Source organism: Abramis brama, assembly GCF_963993115.1.
Source record: "Abramis brama genome assembly, chromosome: 18".
NCBI classification, from domain to species: domain Eukaryota; kingdom Metazoa; phylum Chordata; class Actinopteri; order Cypriniformes; family Leuciscidae; genus Abramis; species Abramis brama.
This window is the reverse complement of record NC_139980.1, coordinates 8,608,373-8,628,397: the sequence shown is the minus strand read 5'-3', so window position 1 is coordinate 8,628,397 and position 20,025 is coordinate 8,608,373. Positions and strand designations below refer to the sequence as shown.

Sequence of the window (20,025 nt, the reverse complement as noted above, 5' to 3'; positions counted from 1 at the left end):
CCTAAATTCAATCATATACAGCGATGGTGTCTCTTCAGAAAATTTGAACTAAACTGCTCAATTTACGGATGTTTTAAGATCTCCTTGTGAACTTTTTCAAGCGACAAAGTGGTAGTTGCGTAGCTGTCAATGGAGGGACAGAAAGCTCTCAGATCTCAGTCCACACCACAACTATGACGTCGATAACAACATTGTTGGAATCACTTAAGATTCAGGTTGATTTTTTTATGGACATTAGCAACATCAATCAGAATCAGACAACAGAACAGTATGCCATGGTCTGTCGGTCTGGATGCTAATATCGTTTTTCTAATTGGCGTGAAGTGAACAGACAACTATCTGCTTTATAATCAACAATCAATTACAAGAATCACAAATAAATAAAGAAATAAAGAAAATGTACTTTCAAAAGTATGCTTTATTTACTTTAATATGACTCCAGGCCGTTTATTTTGTGATTTTCCTTACAGAATGTTTTTGATACTCATCAGCATTCAAGTGCATGAAAGATCAGCCACACACATTTTTAGTGTTGAGCGTAATAATAAAAAAAGTTCAGTCATTTGCGATTCACTAAACTAAAGCTATATGAAGAATTGTTGGTTTTCAACAAAACTCATGGAATCAGTAACAACAGAATCTCAAGTTACAAACAGGGTTCCAGTGTTAGTTCCCTTAAATGCACTGTAATGTATGTACAAATTAAGCACTCATTCTCTCCCTCTCTCTCTCTCTCTCACTATGATTCAGCTTCCTGTTTTAGTGGGACTGAGCGATACTGGAGAAGTACTCCAGCATGTCTTGAATGGTGAACTCCATGGTGATTCCAGACCCCGGGTAGCAGCGGTTTATCAAGCCCTCAAAGTGCTTGTATTGCCGAATGAACTCATCCTGCATGGAGTGCCAAACAACCTAATGGACAGAACAAAGTTCACATTTAAACTGACATTCTCAAGAATCTCAAAAGATTATAAATGCAACCATATTCAAATTAGCCATTTAGTGTTTCATTATTTGACTCTTGTTCTTTTTCACCTGTAACAGACTCTCCTCCTCACACAGGTGCTTATCCACCTTCCTGTAGAGGTTGTCCAGGCCCTTTTTCACCTCTTTGCCAGGGTATTCTTTAATAACCTTACGCAATTCCTGTTTATTGAAGGCCAGCTGGTAGCTCACTTCTTCTTCTCGCACACCCTGGGCAACACGAGCCTCTACACCCTCAAAGAAGTGCTGCAAGATGGGAAGACAATTAACCATGGTCCAGGACACTTATTACACTCTAATGCAAAGATGAAGACAGCATAAACAAAGGCTGAAAAATCCAATTACATTAATAATCCAAACACATTTTAGTTTCATTCCTAAATTCCTCATTTACACAGATGTACTGGAAAACTGCTCAATTCAGGTTTCCTTAAAGATTTGTCTCACGTTGAGTTTCTCCAGCGGTTGACCCAGCGAGTTGATGACGTAGGACTGCAGGTGTTCTGTGTATTTCTGCTTGGCCTCCTTTCTCTCTGCCTCCAGACAGGAGATCTTGAGGCTGGACAGAGTTGAGAAGATATGGTGGAAGTTCTCCATCATCACCACATCACGTGGAGTCTTCTGGCTTTCGTTGGCCACTTTCTCCACTATGGATACACAAACAGACAAGAGTGTGGAAAACAAATGATATAGCAGAACCGCAAATATTAAAAATCGAAACCTGATTCTGTATAGTGGTTTGCCGCCCATAATTCAAATGTGTTTATGCTCCTGATGTACATGAAGAATAATAAGTCACATTTTCAATTAATGGACCAGCACCCTTGAGTCTTAAATGGTTCTCAAAAGTCTTGTTATTGTTAATTAAAGCTAAAACTATAAATCATTAATCATTGCCGGTAATTGAAATAATAAATAAATGTTAGATGAAAAACTTCAACTTAAAAAAAAAGAAAATGAGAAATCTTGCCTTGGTGACTAACTGAAATAAGTTTAGGCTTAAGAACTAAAATTACTAGATCTAAAACTGAAATTGAAATCATTTAAAGCTATATAAAAATATAGCAACATACACAAAAAACATAAGCTAATTAGGAAAAAAAGAATACTAAAACTACATAAAAAACTAAAATAACACTGGTTCTCAATGCTCCACTTCCCATATTATCATGTTTTCTTTTTTTTTAGATTTCAAAAAATGTCTGAAGCGTAGCAATTCAAGTGATTTAGAGCTTCTCATGCATTCTCACATCTATTCAAGATTTAATAAATGTATGAAAGGTCCGGTTGGTCATGACCCTCACCGTTATGGAAGACGGCTCTGATGAGTTTGATGTAGGCTTTATCCAGATCACCCCGTCGTTCTGCGTTTCGGAAAATAGCCTCAGCCAGCTTAGCAAACTCCTCAAAGCCAGTGACAAACGGCAGGATGCCCACTTTACTCTTCTTTGAAATCTTCACTTCCTCCATCTGACGAATCTGGCCCGACTGAAAGAGCAACAGAAACATCAGAAGATTCAGATGCTTGTCTCAACATCAATACATAGATAAAAAGATGCTTATCATGAGCTCAACTTACGATGCATTTATCAAAGTTTCTCTTGACAGTGACCAGCACATTGCCCAGTGTTGTGCTGAGATATGAGGCGGGATCGACATTTTCGGCTGTCCAGACGTGGTGACTCATCTTCACCAGCATGTAGAGAGAGTTGAAGCTGTCTATCTTATCACCTAAAGCTATCAGACTGTTCAGCTCCGTCTCGATGCTCTGAAAGATCTTATTCATCATCATCCGAACCATGTCCTTACTGCAAGAGAAATGGATGTACGATCATTTTTTGCATTTGAAGGCTTATTTAATCTGCTTAAAAACAGATTTGACTGTTAAATGGATGACTGACAGAAAGAAATTAATGAACTAAGAGCTCAAGAGAACTGTGACTCACTCAGATATTGAATATCTATGTTCACTGGTGGGTCTGGAGTGCACTGTTCCATCGGCGTCATCCACATTCTCTGCCTAATGAGGCATTTAGAACATCATTAAAGGTGACATATTATGCCCCTTTTCACAAGATGTAATATAAATCTGGTGTCCCCAGAATGTGTCTGTGAAATTTCAGCTCAAAATACCCCCCAGATCATTCATTATAGCTTGTCAAATTTGCCCCTTTTGGGTGTGAGCAAAAACGCTCAGTTTTTGTGTGTGTCCCTTTAAATGCAAATGAGCTGCTGCTCCCCGCCCACATTCAGAAGACTGCCGATCCTTTACAGGAGCTTTGAATACAATAACAAAACACGAAAATAATCTCACTCATCTAAAATCTCAGAAATAACCAATAGCGGAGTGCAGCCTTACAGAGAGACTCAGGAAGAGGTTGCAACTTTTAGGAGAGGTTAGAGGTTGCAACCTGGACGTTCCTGAATGTTTAGTGGATACATTTATGTACACGAGATCCAGGGGGCGGAGTTGGATCCAGATCTAAGGGGTGGAGATTGGTAGGTTTAGGGGTGGGTTTAGGGATCAGGGGGTGGAGATAGGTAGGTTTAGGTATATGTAAGGTGGGATTTCCCCCTGGATTTCGTGTTCTGCAGTGAGGACCATCTCCAAACTTTTGCCATTGTGTTAGAACTAGTTACACTGTTGTCGCTTGCGAAAACCAAATGGCGTGGAAACGTGCAGATTAAGGGGCCGTAATATTATAATAAAATCCCCTTCCTACGTCAGAAGGGGAGCGAAATCTGATCGGCTTATTTATGCTTGCAGAGAAAGTCTTGCCAAAACAAAGTTACTGGGTTGTCACTTTTCACGTTTTCGGTGTTGGTAGATGCACCGGGGACCCAATTATAGCACTTAAACACAGAAAAAGTCAGATTTTTATGATATGTCCCCTTTAAAGGTGCTGTATGTAATTTTTGACTGTACTAAAGCATAAAAATACCATAATATGTTAGCAGAGATTTAGGTAAGTTCAAATACCTGTTTCTCGGAAAAACAAAGCTACCGCAAGTTATTCTACTTTGAAATGTGCGTTCCGTGTCGGAATGTCTGTTTATGTTTTGGTCTGTGTGATCCCGGCCACTGCCAATTTACTGAATAGTGTTTCCACACCCCGGGTTGCCAGCAGAAAACACAGCTTATTGCAGTCATGGAAACCAGCAAACAAATAGGTTCAGAGACCCCAGATTCTACCTGACCTCAGCATCCACCTAAAAAGCTCTATGACACGAGGCATATTAAAATGTGGATTAATATTCAAGATGCATTTAGTGTTAGGCTTGTTCCAACGCTTTCCACTGTCAATTGCGCTCGTTCCTGTTGCATATCTGGCAACCCGCGTGTGCCTTGAGTCCAAGGCTGAATCTGAAATCGCCCCAATAGAGCTCCGGAGGCTGACGTCATGCAATCTAAACTCCGCCATTTTGGCAGTCAACCAGGAGAGCGCCAGAGCGGCTTTTGCGTTATCAATAGCGGTCGGGTCGAATAATAATTCAAAACAATTACTATTTCAACATGGTGGACAGCTGCTGTGCGCCTGGATTCCAGAACAGGTGGAGGAAAGCATTTAAAAGCATTTTAAATGCTTATGGAAAGTGTGTGAAAAAATGTGTTTTATGTTCAGTCATAACTGTGACCGGTGCTAATGTGTAAACTAATATCAGTTTATATATATATATATATATATATATATATATATATATATATATATATATATATATATACACACACACACACGATACATTATCCCACCGGTTTATGATTGGACATAAACACAAATTTTCACACACTGTCCATAAACATAAAAAAAAAAAATATATATTTCAATGGGCAACTAATGACACATCATTCGGATATTTTCATGTCTGGGAAAAAATTGGGATTAAAGGATTAAGATTTCATACTGAGTCTACTGTTCTCACAGTGATATTGCTATCCTTGCTACCAACAAACAAGGACAGCTAGCGTCGATAACAACACAGTTGACTTGCCTTTCCAATGACGACAGAGCAGGTTTAAGCAGGTTTAAGCTCCAGGCTTTTGTAGGCCTTTAAAGAGTCTCCGGAATAGGACGAGGGAAAGTTAATGAAGTAACGTTAGTTATATAACGTTATATCAGGATACTGCAGTTCAGGAAAGCTAACGTTTTCTTTACTTAGCTTACTTTCTAAGTTAATACACATGAAAAGCACCCCGGGGGCATTACAGGGATCTGTTATGTTTAAACTATTAAGTTTTGCTATGTACAGGTGGGTCTATATCTTTTTAATTATGTGCACAGTGAACTCTGTTGCCTTAAAACTCATGCTGCCGCCATCCGTTCACGCTAGTCTCGTACGGCCTCTTTACTGCCAAAATGGCGGTGTAAACAGAATAGGTCACGTGACGTCCGGAGCTCTATACCCTCATTCACTATACCCTACATTAGTCCACTAATACAGTTCACTTGAAGGAGTGAATGAGAACGAGTGAGTGAATTCGGACAGCCGTTGAGTGTACATCTGTTGTACTTTCATTATTGCGGTGCATTGTGGGATAGAATGAGTGCACTCGATAACATTCACTATGGTTTCAGACACCACTACAAATGGCTGTATAGGGGACGATTTCGGATTCAGCCCAAGTGTGCCAAGCATGAAAAGTCCTGAAAAGCGATGCCAAAGCATTTTGATCGCCCCCTGGTGGCTGGCTGCATTATAGGTCTTAAACCCCACCCTCTCCATGTAATCGAATTGGACGTGAGCCAAACTAAAAAATCCAATTACACTCCAAATAATCTTTTTCTAAAGATAGTTTCTGTCATTTTATGTAGTTCTCATCATGCAGACGTATGTTCTAATGTTCACTTGCCCAGTAATTTTGGTTTTAGTTAGTTATTTGATGCTATTATACTGGGGTGAAACATCATGACAATGATGTATGGGAGTGTGGGCGGGACCTTGATGCCGCGGCTCCACCTCAGGATCACTACTGCGCAGACTCTGGCTCTGAACAACGTAATCTTCAACGACCATTACCGGGATATTTTGGCTTCATTTTTCTACAGTGGATGGAAGCAGAGCCGTCCATCTTTTTTTACAGTCTATGGTTGAGTCTGAGGAGGAGGGGGGCAGGGGAAACAACTCTCTCCAATATTTTTAATTTGGACTGCAGTACCCATTTTAACTGCTAGCAGTCAATATTACATACTGCACCTTTAAAAACACCATCACACACAAATACAATACACGCACATATCAGAACCAGTAGTGTCTGATACTCACCTGAGCTAGTGTAGGATTTTGCTGCAGCTTGAAGAACTTGCTGATAAAGTCCTGTTCAGCCAGACACAGCGGCTCCAGCTCACTCAAAACCTGCTCAAAGATCTAGAAAACAGAGAAAGGACCACAAACCCTTAATGGACATATGTGGTTGGTACAGTTTTTGTTGTTGAATATTTTTATTATACATCAGACAATACAAAACAAAGAAAAAGACACAAGGACTGGACTTTAGCTTTTCTAAAGGTATACAATTATTAACCTCCGAAAACCACAGACTAATTGTAATAACAGTATCTGATTTCCACTTCATTGCAATACACTTCTTGGCAATGAATACGTTTTATCTCATGGCTTTGCTTGAGGTTGAAATTGGTGAAGTTACCCAATAAACATTTATCTGGGTCTACTGGGAAGGTGAATCCATGTATAACAGATATAATACTGCAATTTGTTTGCCAGTTCCCTCGTCTATACCACATCTAAAGCATAGAGGTAAGATTATTTAGAGGTGAGAACTTATGCAGAGTCTAGATGGAGTGAAATAAACTTGGTGAAGAAAATTAAATGTCAGTCAGTCAGTCTATATCTAGAGTTCAAATAAGATGAGATTCCTTCCTTGCATAGTTCACTCCAGGCTTCTCCATCTGCGCTAATGCCTAAATCTTGTTCCCATCTAATTTTAGATTTGTCTAATTTAGATTGAGGTTTATTTGTCATCAGGGAATTATATATTCTATATTTCTTCAAATAAAAGAGTTGCTCCAGCTGTTAAACTAGGCAACTTCACTTGGGTTGGTAGGATTTTATAATATTTTTAAAAGAAGTCTCTTATGCTCACCAAGTCTGCATTTATTTGATCAAAACTACAGTAAAAACATTAATATTGTGAAATATTCCAAAACATAACTGTTTTCTATTTTAATGTATTATAAATGTTATTTAGGCTATTCCTGTGATGGCAAAGCTGAATTTTCAGCATTACTCCAGTCTTCAGTGTCACATGATCCTTCAGAAATCATTCTTATATGCTGATTTGGTCCTCAAGAAATATTTCTTATGATTATCAAATGTTGAAAACAGTTGTGCTGCATTATACTTTTGTAGAAAGCATGATACATTTTTTAGGTTTCTACAGTGAACAAAGATTTTAAAAAAAGAAGCATTTTTTAAAAATAGAAATTTTGTAACATTATAAAGGTACTTTACTGTCATTTTTGATCAATTTAATGTCCTTGCTGAATAAAAGTAGGCCTTTTCATTTATTTTAAACAATAATAATAATAATAATCTTACTGACCCCAAACTTTTGAATGGAAGTGTAAGATTTAAAACACAACAAATATCAGTATTTATCTTCATTTGAAGTGAAAATTCAGAACCAATCAGCATCTTTAAATTGGGCCAGTACAATCCACAAGTCTTTGTGGCGTCGTACCTTATCAAACCTAGTTCTGTCTGCTACGTCCAGGTCAGAGGCGGACATGTTGCCCATATCAAGCAGAGAAGACGACTGAGAGCGCCGGCTGTTGGAGCTGCTCACAGCGAGTTTATTCAGACTTGAGGTGGAGCCTGTAAGCTTCCCAGAACTCCCATGCAGGCCTGAGAGAGACCATTAGAGGAGAAACCATTAGAGTATGAACTGGATATTAAATATACCAGCCAGATATACAACTCACTTTTCTATATGGGTTATTAAACTTACCTTGGCGAGCACGTTGATCTAAATGCAATGCAATGCATGCAATCCAACTACCAATAATCTCATATAAATCATAGAGGATTTATTGCATGATTAAAAAAACCTCCCTTTAACCCCTGATGCATTAACATTAAACATTTTAAAATCTGATATCATTGGACACGTTTGAGGTTAGTTTTGATCAAGAAAAAAGTGAATAAGGTAAGATGAAATCCATAAAACGGTGCATGTAACTCAAGCTTAGAAAAGATTGTAAATATATGTTTTGCATACACATGAAACATTGAAACTGAAGATAATGGTTTACTGTGTTTGTGTGGCAGATATGCCTTTTGACTAAGAGGGAGCAAGGCATTATGGGATAGGCATGGGATGTGGCACTGATACTTACTCTCCGTCTCCTGTTTGAGAGCACTCTCTTTCCGCGGAAGCGTGGCTGGAGGCCGGTTAGAAAGGCAGGCATCAGAGACAGAGACACGTTAGGCTTACAACATGCAGCATGGTGCCAGAGTTAGGGGTTAAAGGTCAAAGTTTTCAAATATGACATGCACTGCAGTGGCTGAATTTAGGCTAAGTAGAATTAGGGCTCAGTGGCCATTTGGAAACAAAAAGCTCCTTTTCTTTCATCATGTGGAGGAAAAAGCTGAGACTGAGACTGGTAATGAAAGCGGGTGAAAAAAGAACATCTTATTTACACCTGGAAGTTTCCCATCATGAGCAGGGAAAATAGGGATATGCCCAATAGGGATGGGTATGAGTAACTGAGCACTCGGAAATGACAGCAGTGATCAACTATGAAAGACTTCAATACATTTTACGTATATGAAAATCCAGTTATAATTATATGCAAACATGCTAAAAAGGGCCTAATATATATATTTGCACCATGGTCTTTCACATAAGAGGGCTTTTTTAAATTCAAAAACAGTTATATGGAGCACAACAGAATGGAACGGTATTTTTAACTTTACACAATGTCTATATATAAAGGGATAGTTCACCCAAAAATGAGCCCATGATTTACTCACCCTGAAGCCATCCTAGGTGTAGTTTTCAATATAGATATTTTGCTTACACGAACGCATCGCTTCACTTCAGAAGGCCTTTATTAACCCCCAGAGATGCGTGGAGCACTTTAATAATGAATAGATGCACTTTGATGGACTTCCAAAGACATACACCCATTCACTCTCATTATCAAGCTTGGAAGAGCCAGGACATTTTAATATAACTCCGATTGTATTCGTCTGAAAGAAGAATGTCATATACACCTAGGATGGCTTCAGGGTGAGTAAATCATGGGCTAATTTTCATTTTTGGGTGAACTATCCCTTTAATGTGACGCTTATTGTGTGAAAAAAAAAATGCCCATAATATAATTATACCCTTTCTATACATCTTTAATATATCTAAATACTGAATAAAAAAAGTAACATTTGTCCTAAAACACTTGAGTTCAAAAGTTTGGGGTCAATATATATATATTTTTTTTTTTAAAGTGACAGTAAAGACATTTATAAGGTTGCACAACATTTTATTTTCAAATAAATGCTGTTCTTTCAAAATGTATATTTATCAAAGATTTTTTTTTTATCATGGTTTCCGATGTTGATATTGAGAAGAAGAAATGTTTCTTGAGCTGCAAATCTGCATATCAGAATTATTTTATTATTCTGACAGTTATTTTAAATTGTAATAATATTCCACAATATTTTACTGTATTTTTGATCAAATAAATGCAGCCTTGGTGAGCATAAGCGACTGCTTTGAAAAACTTTTTTTGCCAACCCCAAACATTTGCACAGTAGTGTAAATACTAAAGTCCCTCTTTATTCTGTTTTTAAGTATTCAGTGAAATGCAGTTCTACACATCCTGGGATCTCATGTATTCAGTTTTTTTCCCCACAAAACAATGTGAGTGTCATGCCTCTAGTACACATGTAATGGCATACTGGCATGTGTAACAGTACACACACTGTGGGCCATGCAGCACATGTCAGGACATTACTATGCCAACGTGACGTAACACCATCATATCAGAGACAAGCGATGACTGACAGCTCAATGATTTCACTAGAGAATTAAATCGGATAGTTTAAATTCGACTCTAAACTGTGTGTTTGTCATGTGGTGTAAAACGAAAGAAAAAACACAAGTAGATTACAAACAGCACACACACTATGACAAACACACAACATAGCAAACACAAGACGCACACTGACTAAAGATATAGCATGGACAAAAATCCCGTTCCAAGAGTTTCTTGATAAACAAAGAAAAGAATTTGTTTTTATTGTGGTCTTACCAAATTTTCCTTTCCCATCCTTACTAGTGCCCGCCATTTTGATCTTTGCAACTTCAAAGAAGTCCTTAATTTCCCGCTCATAGAGTCGAGTCATGTAATCCACGTAAGTCTGTAAAAAACATAAGGGAGGATCAGGAATTTTATCAAATTCCAATTTTTTTATTTCTCAGCATTTTTCTCATTTAGAAGAATGTATAAAGAACATAGGAAATAATGAGGAGAGAGACAAGAGGGAACAAGTGACGAACTGGACACAAATCCAATCTGTCAGAGTACACACAGCAACATCCAGGCCACGTCTGTTATCTCATTTGGATTTTAAAGATTAATAATAATAGAGGGTACAGACAAATGCCTCTAAAACATTTGGGAATCAATTTGGAACTGAGTGATGATCAGAAAAAGAATAATCACTCCAACTAAACCCTTAAATATGGCTTTGCCCTTGAGTTTATTGGGTTTAACGTCTGTAGAATTACATTAACAGTGCTATTAAGTCTGAGCAGAGCTGAAATTAAATATAACTGTTTTTTTCCTCCACTTATGCTGCCATTTCAAATGGAAAACCACCGGCTCTCAGAGGACATCGGGATAAGACATTGCAGAGTTATTTTGATGGCATTTTAATTTTACTGTAACTGATGTTCATAAATGTTAATAGACTTTATCAGGGTTTTTTTCTCTTTTTTTCTCTTTACCTTAGATTAACTGTTGGTGATGTAATTGTTTTAAACATATAATCATTTTACAGTAAAACATACATCAGTAATGGCACTGAGTGTCTTATTAAAATAAAGTCCCAATTGTGATCTTAATTAAAATGGCCCTACTTACTTTCTTAATGCAAGTTTTGGGTATGTACACCATTGAACAATTCATATTCATAAGTGAATGATTCGTCCATGCATGTTATTTGAGAGAGAAAAATAATATTTTTGTAATTTTCAACCTCTAAAAGCAACCTTCCTGCTCTGCTGATGTCACTTAGGCTGTGCATACTATTGGATATTGTTAACTTAAAGGAACCGTATGTAAGATTGTGGCCAAAACTGGTACTGCAATCACTTTCAAATTACTGTAGAGCGGTGTATCCCCTCCCCCTCCCCCCTGATTCGAGGTTGCCAGATAGGCTGCAAGATCCTGCAGGAACGTAGGCTGCTACAAGGAGCTTTCAACTAGAGCAGAGCTGGCAACCCGGATGCCGAAACACTACTGACTTCGTGATTGGTAGATAGGTGGAGGGTGGGGCATCAGGCCAAAACACAACATGACAACATCAACATCATTTGAGGGCTGCAACTTCACTTTTAAATGACAATATCCTGGCCGGACTACTGTTGTCAGTGATATAAGTATTTGGAATGAACATGATTTCTTAATGTCTAGTGACATATCAGGGCCATTTTATGATTAATTGAAATACATTTCTTACATACGGTTCCTTTAAGTTAGCCAAACAGCTATTGAGACATTGTTTTAGCATATTCACATTAATTCTGATATATATGTAACATACTTTTTCACCATCTAAATAAATTCACAATGAATAAAATAAAGTTCCATCCAACATTTTTCTCACTGAATAACCCGTTTCACTCTGAAATACAACACATTAAAACTCAGTAAAACTGGTCACAAATAACAATTTACTATGACTTATGAAAATATTATTGTGATGCTGTAATGGTAATAATCTGTAGTGCTACTAAAAGTAAGAATGTTATAAAATTTAATAATGTTTTTGTCCTTGACTTTTGCCACATGCTTCACCGATTAGAGTTTCCATACACTTTAATGACTATCAAGACGGAACAATTTGTATAAACGTGACAGAATGCTTCCAAACCTCAATGTTGCCTGATATCAGTCTTGATAAGCAAGGCGGTGATGGAAGTGATAAACACTCACCCTGGAGAGGCCCTCATATTTCTCTCTCTGGGTGTTCTTCAGCCACTCCATCAGTTTGGCATATCTGAGCAGGTCTCTGTGCAGAGGGCTGTGTTTGGGTAGTGTCAGCTCAGCTGTGTGCTGGGACAGTGTGGAGCTCTGATCGTGGCCCTACACACACAAACACACAGACAGAATCAGTGAGTGGAAACACTTAACACAAGCAAGTTAATATTAAGGAAGACACACAAACTCTCACTCTCACACAGGGCTGGGTAAAAATACAGATTTTCTGATTAATCGTGATCTTTATTTGACCAATTTCAATATCGAAGTCCCATGTTTGAAAACATATTTAAAAAAATCTGCTGACACTGCCATGGACATGAGGATAAGACATTGCAGCAATATTATATTATGATAGCATTTTAATGGTTACTGTAACTGATGATAAGGGTGCTGTGTCAGTGGTCACAAATGATAATGGACTTTATCAGGGTCATTACAAAACATATAATGCAACAATGCTTATACATTACAACATCTTGATTTGAACAATTTCATTATAAATTCAATAAGTCCCAACATTCATTGTTTGCTCTATGACTATTTTCAGTGGCTGTGTAAAAACATATTTTAAAAATCAGATTTGTGAACATACATTCGCAGTCTGTATTGAATGTGATTTAATAAATGACTTGTTTACAGAAAATTAATGGTAAAATAACAGTCTTTCTATTGAGTCGTCCTTGTGGGCTGGAAGCAAAAAAAAATTTGACTCATGAGAAAAAGAAAAAAAAGTGAATTTTACTTTTCAGTGAATCAAAAACATACAGCATGACCAGTCTGATTTATGAACAAATTACTCTTATGAACAGGTTATTTTTAGTGAATCAAAAACATAAGAGTGTGACCAGAGCAGTTTAATTTATGAACAAATGACTCTTATGAACTGGTTATTTTCACTTAATTAAAAACCTACTGTACAACCAGAGTTGCCCTATTAAAAAAAGTATCTGTTCTTTTAATAAATAGTTCAAAAATACAAGTGACTTATTGAATCAGTCTAAAACACAGCAGTAGAAGAGAGAGAATATCTTCCCTAGAGAAAATGGACATTATGATGGAATCAAATCGAGAGTTTGTGTATTGGTGTCAAAACAAATATCGAAATCTGTATAAACACCCAGCCCTACTACCACACAAAAGATTGCTGTTATATTACAGTGACACGAGTTCAAACCGTAATTAGTTGGGTAACAACCACCAAGCGTCACAAATTCATGAACACTGCCACAAAACCGACAGTCACTGCCACAAAAAATTCTCAGTCAATCAGTTCCTTCTCAATGCATCTATAAAACATCCACATCATAAAGGCAAACACTACAGGAACTGCATGCTGACCAGGCCATATCTTCTCTCGAGCATCCCATAATTCCATCGGAGAGTGAGCAAAACAAGGCAATGAAGACCCCTTCACATCTTCAGGGGACAAAATCAACAACTACTAACACAAGTATGATGTTGGCTGAGAGGTTTATGCGGAGATCATCTTAGAAGCCTAAGATGAGAACGTCTGGATTACATCACCATGAACATGCTTAAATGAAATGTTTCCATGGAGAGAGAAGCATTGATGAGACAGTTAGGTCTAAGAAAGAGGAGTTGCGTGACTGTTAGAGTGGGCGGGTCAAACAGGATGCTGGAGTGGGCGTACTCACAGGGAGTGACAGACAGGACGACCTATAGAACTGAGGGATGGTCATTTTGAAGTGACTGAAGTGGTTGAACTGACAGAGGAACAGAAAGCACAGTGTAGTAAAGTGATATAGAGAGAGACACGACTGGTGGCCAAACAGGAACACAGGAGAAAGAATCAAATCACAGACAGAGGTAAATAAAAGACTCATAGGAAAAGGAAAGGAAGCCTAAAACTCCTCAGCAATGACACACATTGCCATACATTTAAGATGTGCATGTACTTTACCTGTGTACTACGTGTGTAATAATGTTACCTGGTGCACAAACACGTTGTTGAGGTGGTTGGTGAGACGGCGGGCAAAAGCATCTCTGAGCTCAGAAAACAGATGCTGCTGCTGCTTGACTGCCATCAGCTTATCGTGACCTGAACATCATGCAAACATTAGCAATACTGCTCATGCACACCTGAAAGTGCTGTTATCACAAAATGAGCGGTGTACAGTATGAGAGCAGTACCTGGTTTGAGCGCTACATTCATGCACTGGGACAGAGCCTCAGAAGCGTTGATGCAGGCCTCGATACCCTTAGGAGAAGACAAATCTCCTTCTTGCAAAGCCTTGATGTGCCCTTTTGATAGATCCATGTAGTTCTACCACGACAAAAAAGACAAAAAAGTTAAAGCGATAATAATAGACATAAATTCTAATCATACCAATAATCTTTTATTGGAGTTTTGTTTTAATATTAAAACATCTATTAAAGCACACTCCATCTAGAACTTTGCTTACCATGGCATTTTAAATAAATAAATAAATAAGTTCATAAACACACAGAAGCTTATATAAAATATGTGGCATGCAGCTCTCTTTTGCGAGACACGAGTGCAACGGTCAAAGGTGTCCGTCTAGAGTACAATGGAAAAGCAGCGCAGAAAACGTGTTCTGTGTGAACGGCTTGGTTGCGGTTTCATAACCTAGATATTCTCCACATTGAGCTTCTCTATTTCTGCAATGTTTTGAATATTTTAAATTAGTTAAACTGGATAGGCTAACAAAAACATTAAAATGCAACAACGATTCTTACATCATCGTCGCATCTCGAGCAAGGCTGCCTGACGCACGCCTAAAATTCGAATGCTCCTTTTTTGCTCCGTCTGTGCTCTATCTATAACGTACCACGAGGAACTGAATCTCATCCAGTAGTTTGCCGTTGTTGGTGTTGCTAATCTGAATGAGACGGTTGCTCTGGGAGATCTGGTCCATCTGCTCCTTCACGCTCTGCAGCATCTCCTCGTAACTGAGCAACTTGCCTTCGATGTTATCCACCTCTGACAGAGCCTGATCCAGCAGCTGCATCAGGATGTTCACCTGCTTCTCAGAGGCCATGATGGACTGGATGTTAGCCTGAGGAGAAAAGAAGAAATATTATCATTCACGACACCAAAAATAAACTCAGTTTCATTTCTGATATGGGACTACCCACTATTTATGGAAGCTTGTTTCCGCCACTGAATAATAAATGAATAATAATAATTGCGACTTTTTATCTCACAATTCTGACTTTTTTTCTCACAATTGCGAGATATGAAGTCAGAATTGTGAGAAATAAAGTCACAATTCTGAGAAATAAAGTTGCAATTGGGAGATATAAAGTCAGAATTGCATGATATAAAGTCGCAATTGCGTGTTATAAAGTCAGAATTGTGAGATATAAACTATTCTGAGGTAAAAAAAAAAAAAAAAAAGTCTGTCTTTTTTTCCCCTTAGAATTAGACTTTATATCTCACAATTCTGAGAAAATATGTCAGAATTGCGAGATATAAACTCGCAATTATGTGTTATAAAGTCAGAATTGGGTGATATAAAGTCACAATTGCGAGAAAAAAAGTCAGAATTCTGACTTTATAAGACACAATTGCGACTTTATTTCACGCAATTCTGACTTTATAACACGCAATTGCGACTTTATTTCACGCAATTCTGACTTTATAACACGCAATTGCGACTTTATTTCACGCAATTCTGACTTTTTTTTACCCTTAGGATTAGACTTTATATCTCACAATTCTGAGAAAATATGTCAGAATTGCGAGATGTAAACTCGCAATTGTTAGATAAAAAGTCTCAATTATCTTTTAAAATGTTTTATTCTGTGGCGGAAACAAGCTTCCATAACTATTCCCTAATCAGACAAACTTTAAGAACATTTACCTCAACATTTAGATAATTATTGCACTCTCAATATAGATATAGGTTATAATAAAAATCCCAATGAACTACTTCTAGTGTTAACACACCAGCGTTTTACAGTTTGAAACGCTTTAACATACTCACCCCATCTAGGACCTGTAGCTCACGGGACAGTTTCTCAGCAAAGGCCTCTGCGTTGGAAATGGCGTACTCGCAGACCTCCATCATGCCCTCAATGTCCTGCTCCTCACGGGCGTTCAGCTCCTGGTAATCGTCCAGAGCATCCTCATCTCCCCCGGCAACACTCTGACTCTCTCCGCTCGGGACCGACTCTGGGGGGAAAGGAATGAGACAGTGAGCATTACATTAGTACTCATATAGACCTCAAATTTATGTCATATACTACCGTTTAAAAGTTTGCGGTCAGTACATTGTTTGTTTGTTTTTAAAAGAAATGATATTCTAATCTTATAATTAAATGATAAGAAAGTCATCAAAAGTGAACTGTTCTTTTGAATTATTCATCAAAGAATCCTGAAAAAAAAGTTTTGATAATAGTAAGAAATGTTACCTGAGCAGCAAATCAGTATATTAGACTGATTTCTGAAGGATCATGTGACACTGAAGACTGGATTAATGATGCTGAAAATTCTGCTTTGCCATCATGAATGACATTTAAAAAGTTCAAGTAGAAAAAATTGTTTTTACTGTTTGTTTTTTCTTTCAAGTAAATCAAATAAATGCAGCTTTGGTAAGCATAAGAGAAAAACATTTATAAAATCGTACCGATCCCAAGCTTTTGAACAGTATGTATGCATGTGAGTATATGACTAAACTACTCCATAAATATAATGTAAGTAACACTCATTAAAATAAACACATGCACACAAACAAATCTAGAGAGTGAGCATTGTGCAAATGTTCCCTGATAACTGATGTGGTTTAACAAATTAATTAATGGAAGGAAAGAATGACCATTAATGAGGGGAACTGGAGAAGGGAAATGGAGGATGATGGAAAATGGAAGAAAAAACAGCGTACAAACCTTCAGCTTTAGGAAGCTCTGGCCAAGTGAGAGATTTAAAGAGAATAGCACAGATCAGGTTAAAGCATTAAGGGGCAATCAAATAGACATTGCAGAAACCCAAAGAGCTCAGAAAAAGTGAAAGAGAGAGAACACTAGCTGCAGGAAAACAGAAACTAGTTTGAGTTCCTACCACTGCAAATGTAATAGTTCTATGTATAAGCTTTAAGAATTGTTTCTATCAAAGGGCTAAGGTAATTACATATTAGAAACACACTGGTAGTTTAACAACATGCTATTACTCCCCCACACCACCAGGAGCAGTAGAGAGCCATACCTTCCAGCAGTTGAGGACTGACGTTTACAAACTCCACTTTCTTGCGAAGGTAGCGCTGGTTCAGTTTCCAGATACATGAGATGAATGAATTCTTCTCTGCAGTGCTGCTCGCCACCCACCGATAAACCTTCTCAAAATGGAGGTCAAACTCTGGATTCTCCTAAAGAATGGAAAATGAAAAGATTTTCTCAGTAAATTCAGGGCAATACCAAATCGATAATTATTTTGTCTAATATGTTATGGCCAATAACCATATTAACTACATTTGTATAAATAATTAAAATATAAAACACTTTAAGTGCCACAGGTAAATTTAGGCATCACAACATTAAAATGTACAGTATGAAACATGTATATTCACTTTGAGATTGAAATGATTAGTGTTTTTAAAGATTAACTTTAAGTGAGCATTAGGTGATGGCAAGGGTAATCTAAAGTTTAAATTAAATTATTTAAAAAAAAATTATATCCAATCAGTGTTGGTATTGTTAACTAAAACAAAAATCTTTTTCATTCATTTTAAATCAAGCTGAAATAAAATAAAATAGAAATATAAGATGGAAAAAAATAGAAATAAAATAAGTATACATTGAAGTACTAATATTAAAAATAGCTAATTCCAAATATTAATATATAGTATATAAATAATACTAAAATAACACTGTATCCAGTATCATCCAATAACCGATCTGGGCTGCATTTCTCAAAAGCATTGTTAGCTAAGATGACCATAGAGACCATTGGTGGCAATAGCTCAATGCTCTACTTTGCCCTGGACACAGCCCTGGACAGTACAGATATATCATGCATCTAATATAATATTTAACTAACAGATATTTTATTACTGATCTTTACTTCATGTCTGAATTGATATTGATAACATTTCGCATATGACCTCTGACCTTAGTGGCATCTTTGGCATCAACCTCTGTCAGGTCCCGTAGTTCCCAGGCCATCTGTCTCTTATAGAAATCTCCTTTATCTGACTTCTTCACTTTCACCACCTTCACCTGCACTGGACGCTCTGTGGTCACTAAGGATAATAAACAGAATTGATAGAGGTAAAATAATCATTAAATAAACGTTTACTGATGTGATCTGACATGGATATGCAGGGTCAGACTGTGTCTGTGTTCTACCTGTGGCACATAGGAAACAGTTCTTCTTCTTTTTCCCTGCCTTGCAGACATTGACGATGCTCAGCAGACGCTCGTCATTGGGGGTGAAAATATCCCTCTGAAGGGCGTGCTTGATGGCAGTCATGTTTATTCCTGAAATTAAAAGCACAATTGGGTCTTGGGAATCAGCAAACAATACTTCCACTAAACATATCAACATATGCTGGTTGATGCTATACTTACTATAATGATGGTCATTCAAAAGTATATTATTTCACATGCAACATATTTAAAAAATGTCAGTGTGCAACAATACTGTAAATGTATTAATACATTTACAGTATTGTTGCACACTGACATCATACAAATTAAATTTGTATGAATGTGATATTTTTATTTTAGAAAACACATTGTTTTTTACCTGCAATGTTACTTAGTATGTACTAATACAGTATTAGTACATACTAAGTAACATTGCAGGTAAAAAACAATGTGTTTTCTAAAATAAAAATATCACATTCATACAAATTTAATTTTATTCATGTAGGTAACTTGTCCATTATTCACAAAGATGTACTAGAAAGTACCATGGTGATCCATGTAAATACCACAGCAAATGAATATGGTAATTATTGTTCTATGATAAACATTAGAATATTACGTTACACCATACGTAGCACTATACCGCCACTTTACTTCTTTAAAGGCATAGTTCATGGCGTTTTATTTAATCTGTCTTAATTATCATAATAACAGTTGTTTTATATAAAAAGGTCAGCTGACACAATAAACAGCGCAGGGGCCTTTTTGAGAAGCTAATAAACTGCGACTACAAGTCGAATCTTACCTTACTTACATCCAAATTGAGTGGCCAAAATGCTTTCTTTAACGCTTTGACTTGTATTTGTTTAAAATTAAAGCTTTTTTTTCCTGAATATCACATCAGCTGTCAGGGACCCAGCCCTGAAAGCAGTGTGAACAGGAAAACTGTAATGAGCGAGAAAAACATGAACTTCCTACTTCCGGTAGTATTTCTACAATAAAAGTCCCTTACGTGCGTTATCATTATAATGGAACAAACGTAGATTCTGTGATTTATGTTGACAATTATTTTCATTCTGTAGTTCTTGTGTTTATATAAAGATGATATGAACTGATGATCAAAAATATAGACCTCTAATCATCCTTAACAGTTTATGAGCTCCATCATTAATTTATGAGCTCCACCCTATGGCTCCAACCTTATCTCTTAAGGTTAAAATGCAAACTGTGAAAAGGGTAATAATAATTGAAATAATAAATGAAAACAAGACCTTTTCTACTTTACAGTAGGCTATAATACATTTCAAATTTAAGATCTATCATTTGTTCACTCAGTGAAAGAATGATAGAAGAGTATAATTTCAGTAACAACAAACTAACTAAGAACTACAGAAAATATAAGCTATAAATTGTCTTATCAGTCCCCTGATAATGCCTGGTAATAACACCAAGATCAGCTTTTGCTGATTTTCAT

The 20,025-nt window shown here is 37.1% G+C and overlaps 1 protein-coding gene across 7 annotated transcripts; it reads right to left on the bottom strand.

The window, feature by feature from the left end:
- Positions 1-400: 400 nt before the first annotated feature.
- exoc1 (exocyst complex component 1) lies at positions 401-19,510 on the bottom strand. Of its 7 annotated transcripts, none has more exons than XM_084090928.1 (20): positions 19,357-19,510; positions 18,531-18,662; positions 18,294-18,424; positions 17,392-17,551; positions 17,076-17,093; positions 16,175-16,362; positions 15,017-15,244; positions 14,358-14,490; positions 14,156-14,265; positions 12,159-12,308; positions 10,251-10,359; positions 8,337-8,381; positions 7,682-7,845; positions 6,247-6,348; positions 2,931-3,004; positions 2,564-2,792; positions 2,289-2,472; positions 1,432-1,631; positions 1,036-1,230; positions 401-912 (listed from the first exon to the last, which is right to left on the bottom strand). In XM_084090928.1, the coding sequence occupies exons 2-20, from the start codon at positions 18,652-18,654 to the stop codon at positions 760-762; spliced, it is 2,697 nt and encodes an 898-aa protein (XP_083947054.1). In that variant the 5' UTR covers positions 18,655-18,662; positions 19,357-19,510; the 3' UTR covers positions 401-759. The 7 variants fall into 7 exon arrangements, with proteins under 7 accessions (XP_083947054.1, XP_083947055.1, XP_083947058.1 ...); XM_084090929.1 differs by having other exon boundaries at positions 19,366-19,507; XM_084090932.1 differs by lacking the exon at positions 8,337-8,381.
- Positions 19,511-20,025: the final 515 nt, after the last annotated feature.

Bases quoted from the DNA above. Each gene is read 5' to 3' on its own strand.
- exoc1 (XM_084090928.1), bottom strand. From the start codon at position 18,654: ATGACTGCCATCAAGCACGCCCTTCAGAGGGATATTTTCACCCCCAAT. The intron at 18,425-18,530 runs GTAGAACACAGA...TATTATCCTTAG, and splicing joins CTGTTTCCTATGTGCCACAG to TGACCACAGAGCGTCCAGTG. The intron at 17,552-18,293 runs GTCAGAGGTCAT...TCCATTCTTTAG, and splicing joins ATGCCAAAGATGCCACTAAG to GAGAATCCAGAGTTTGACCT.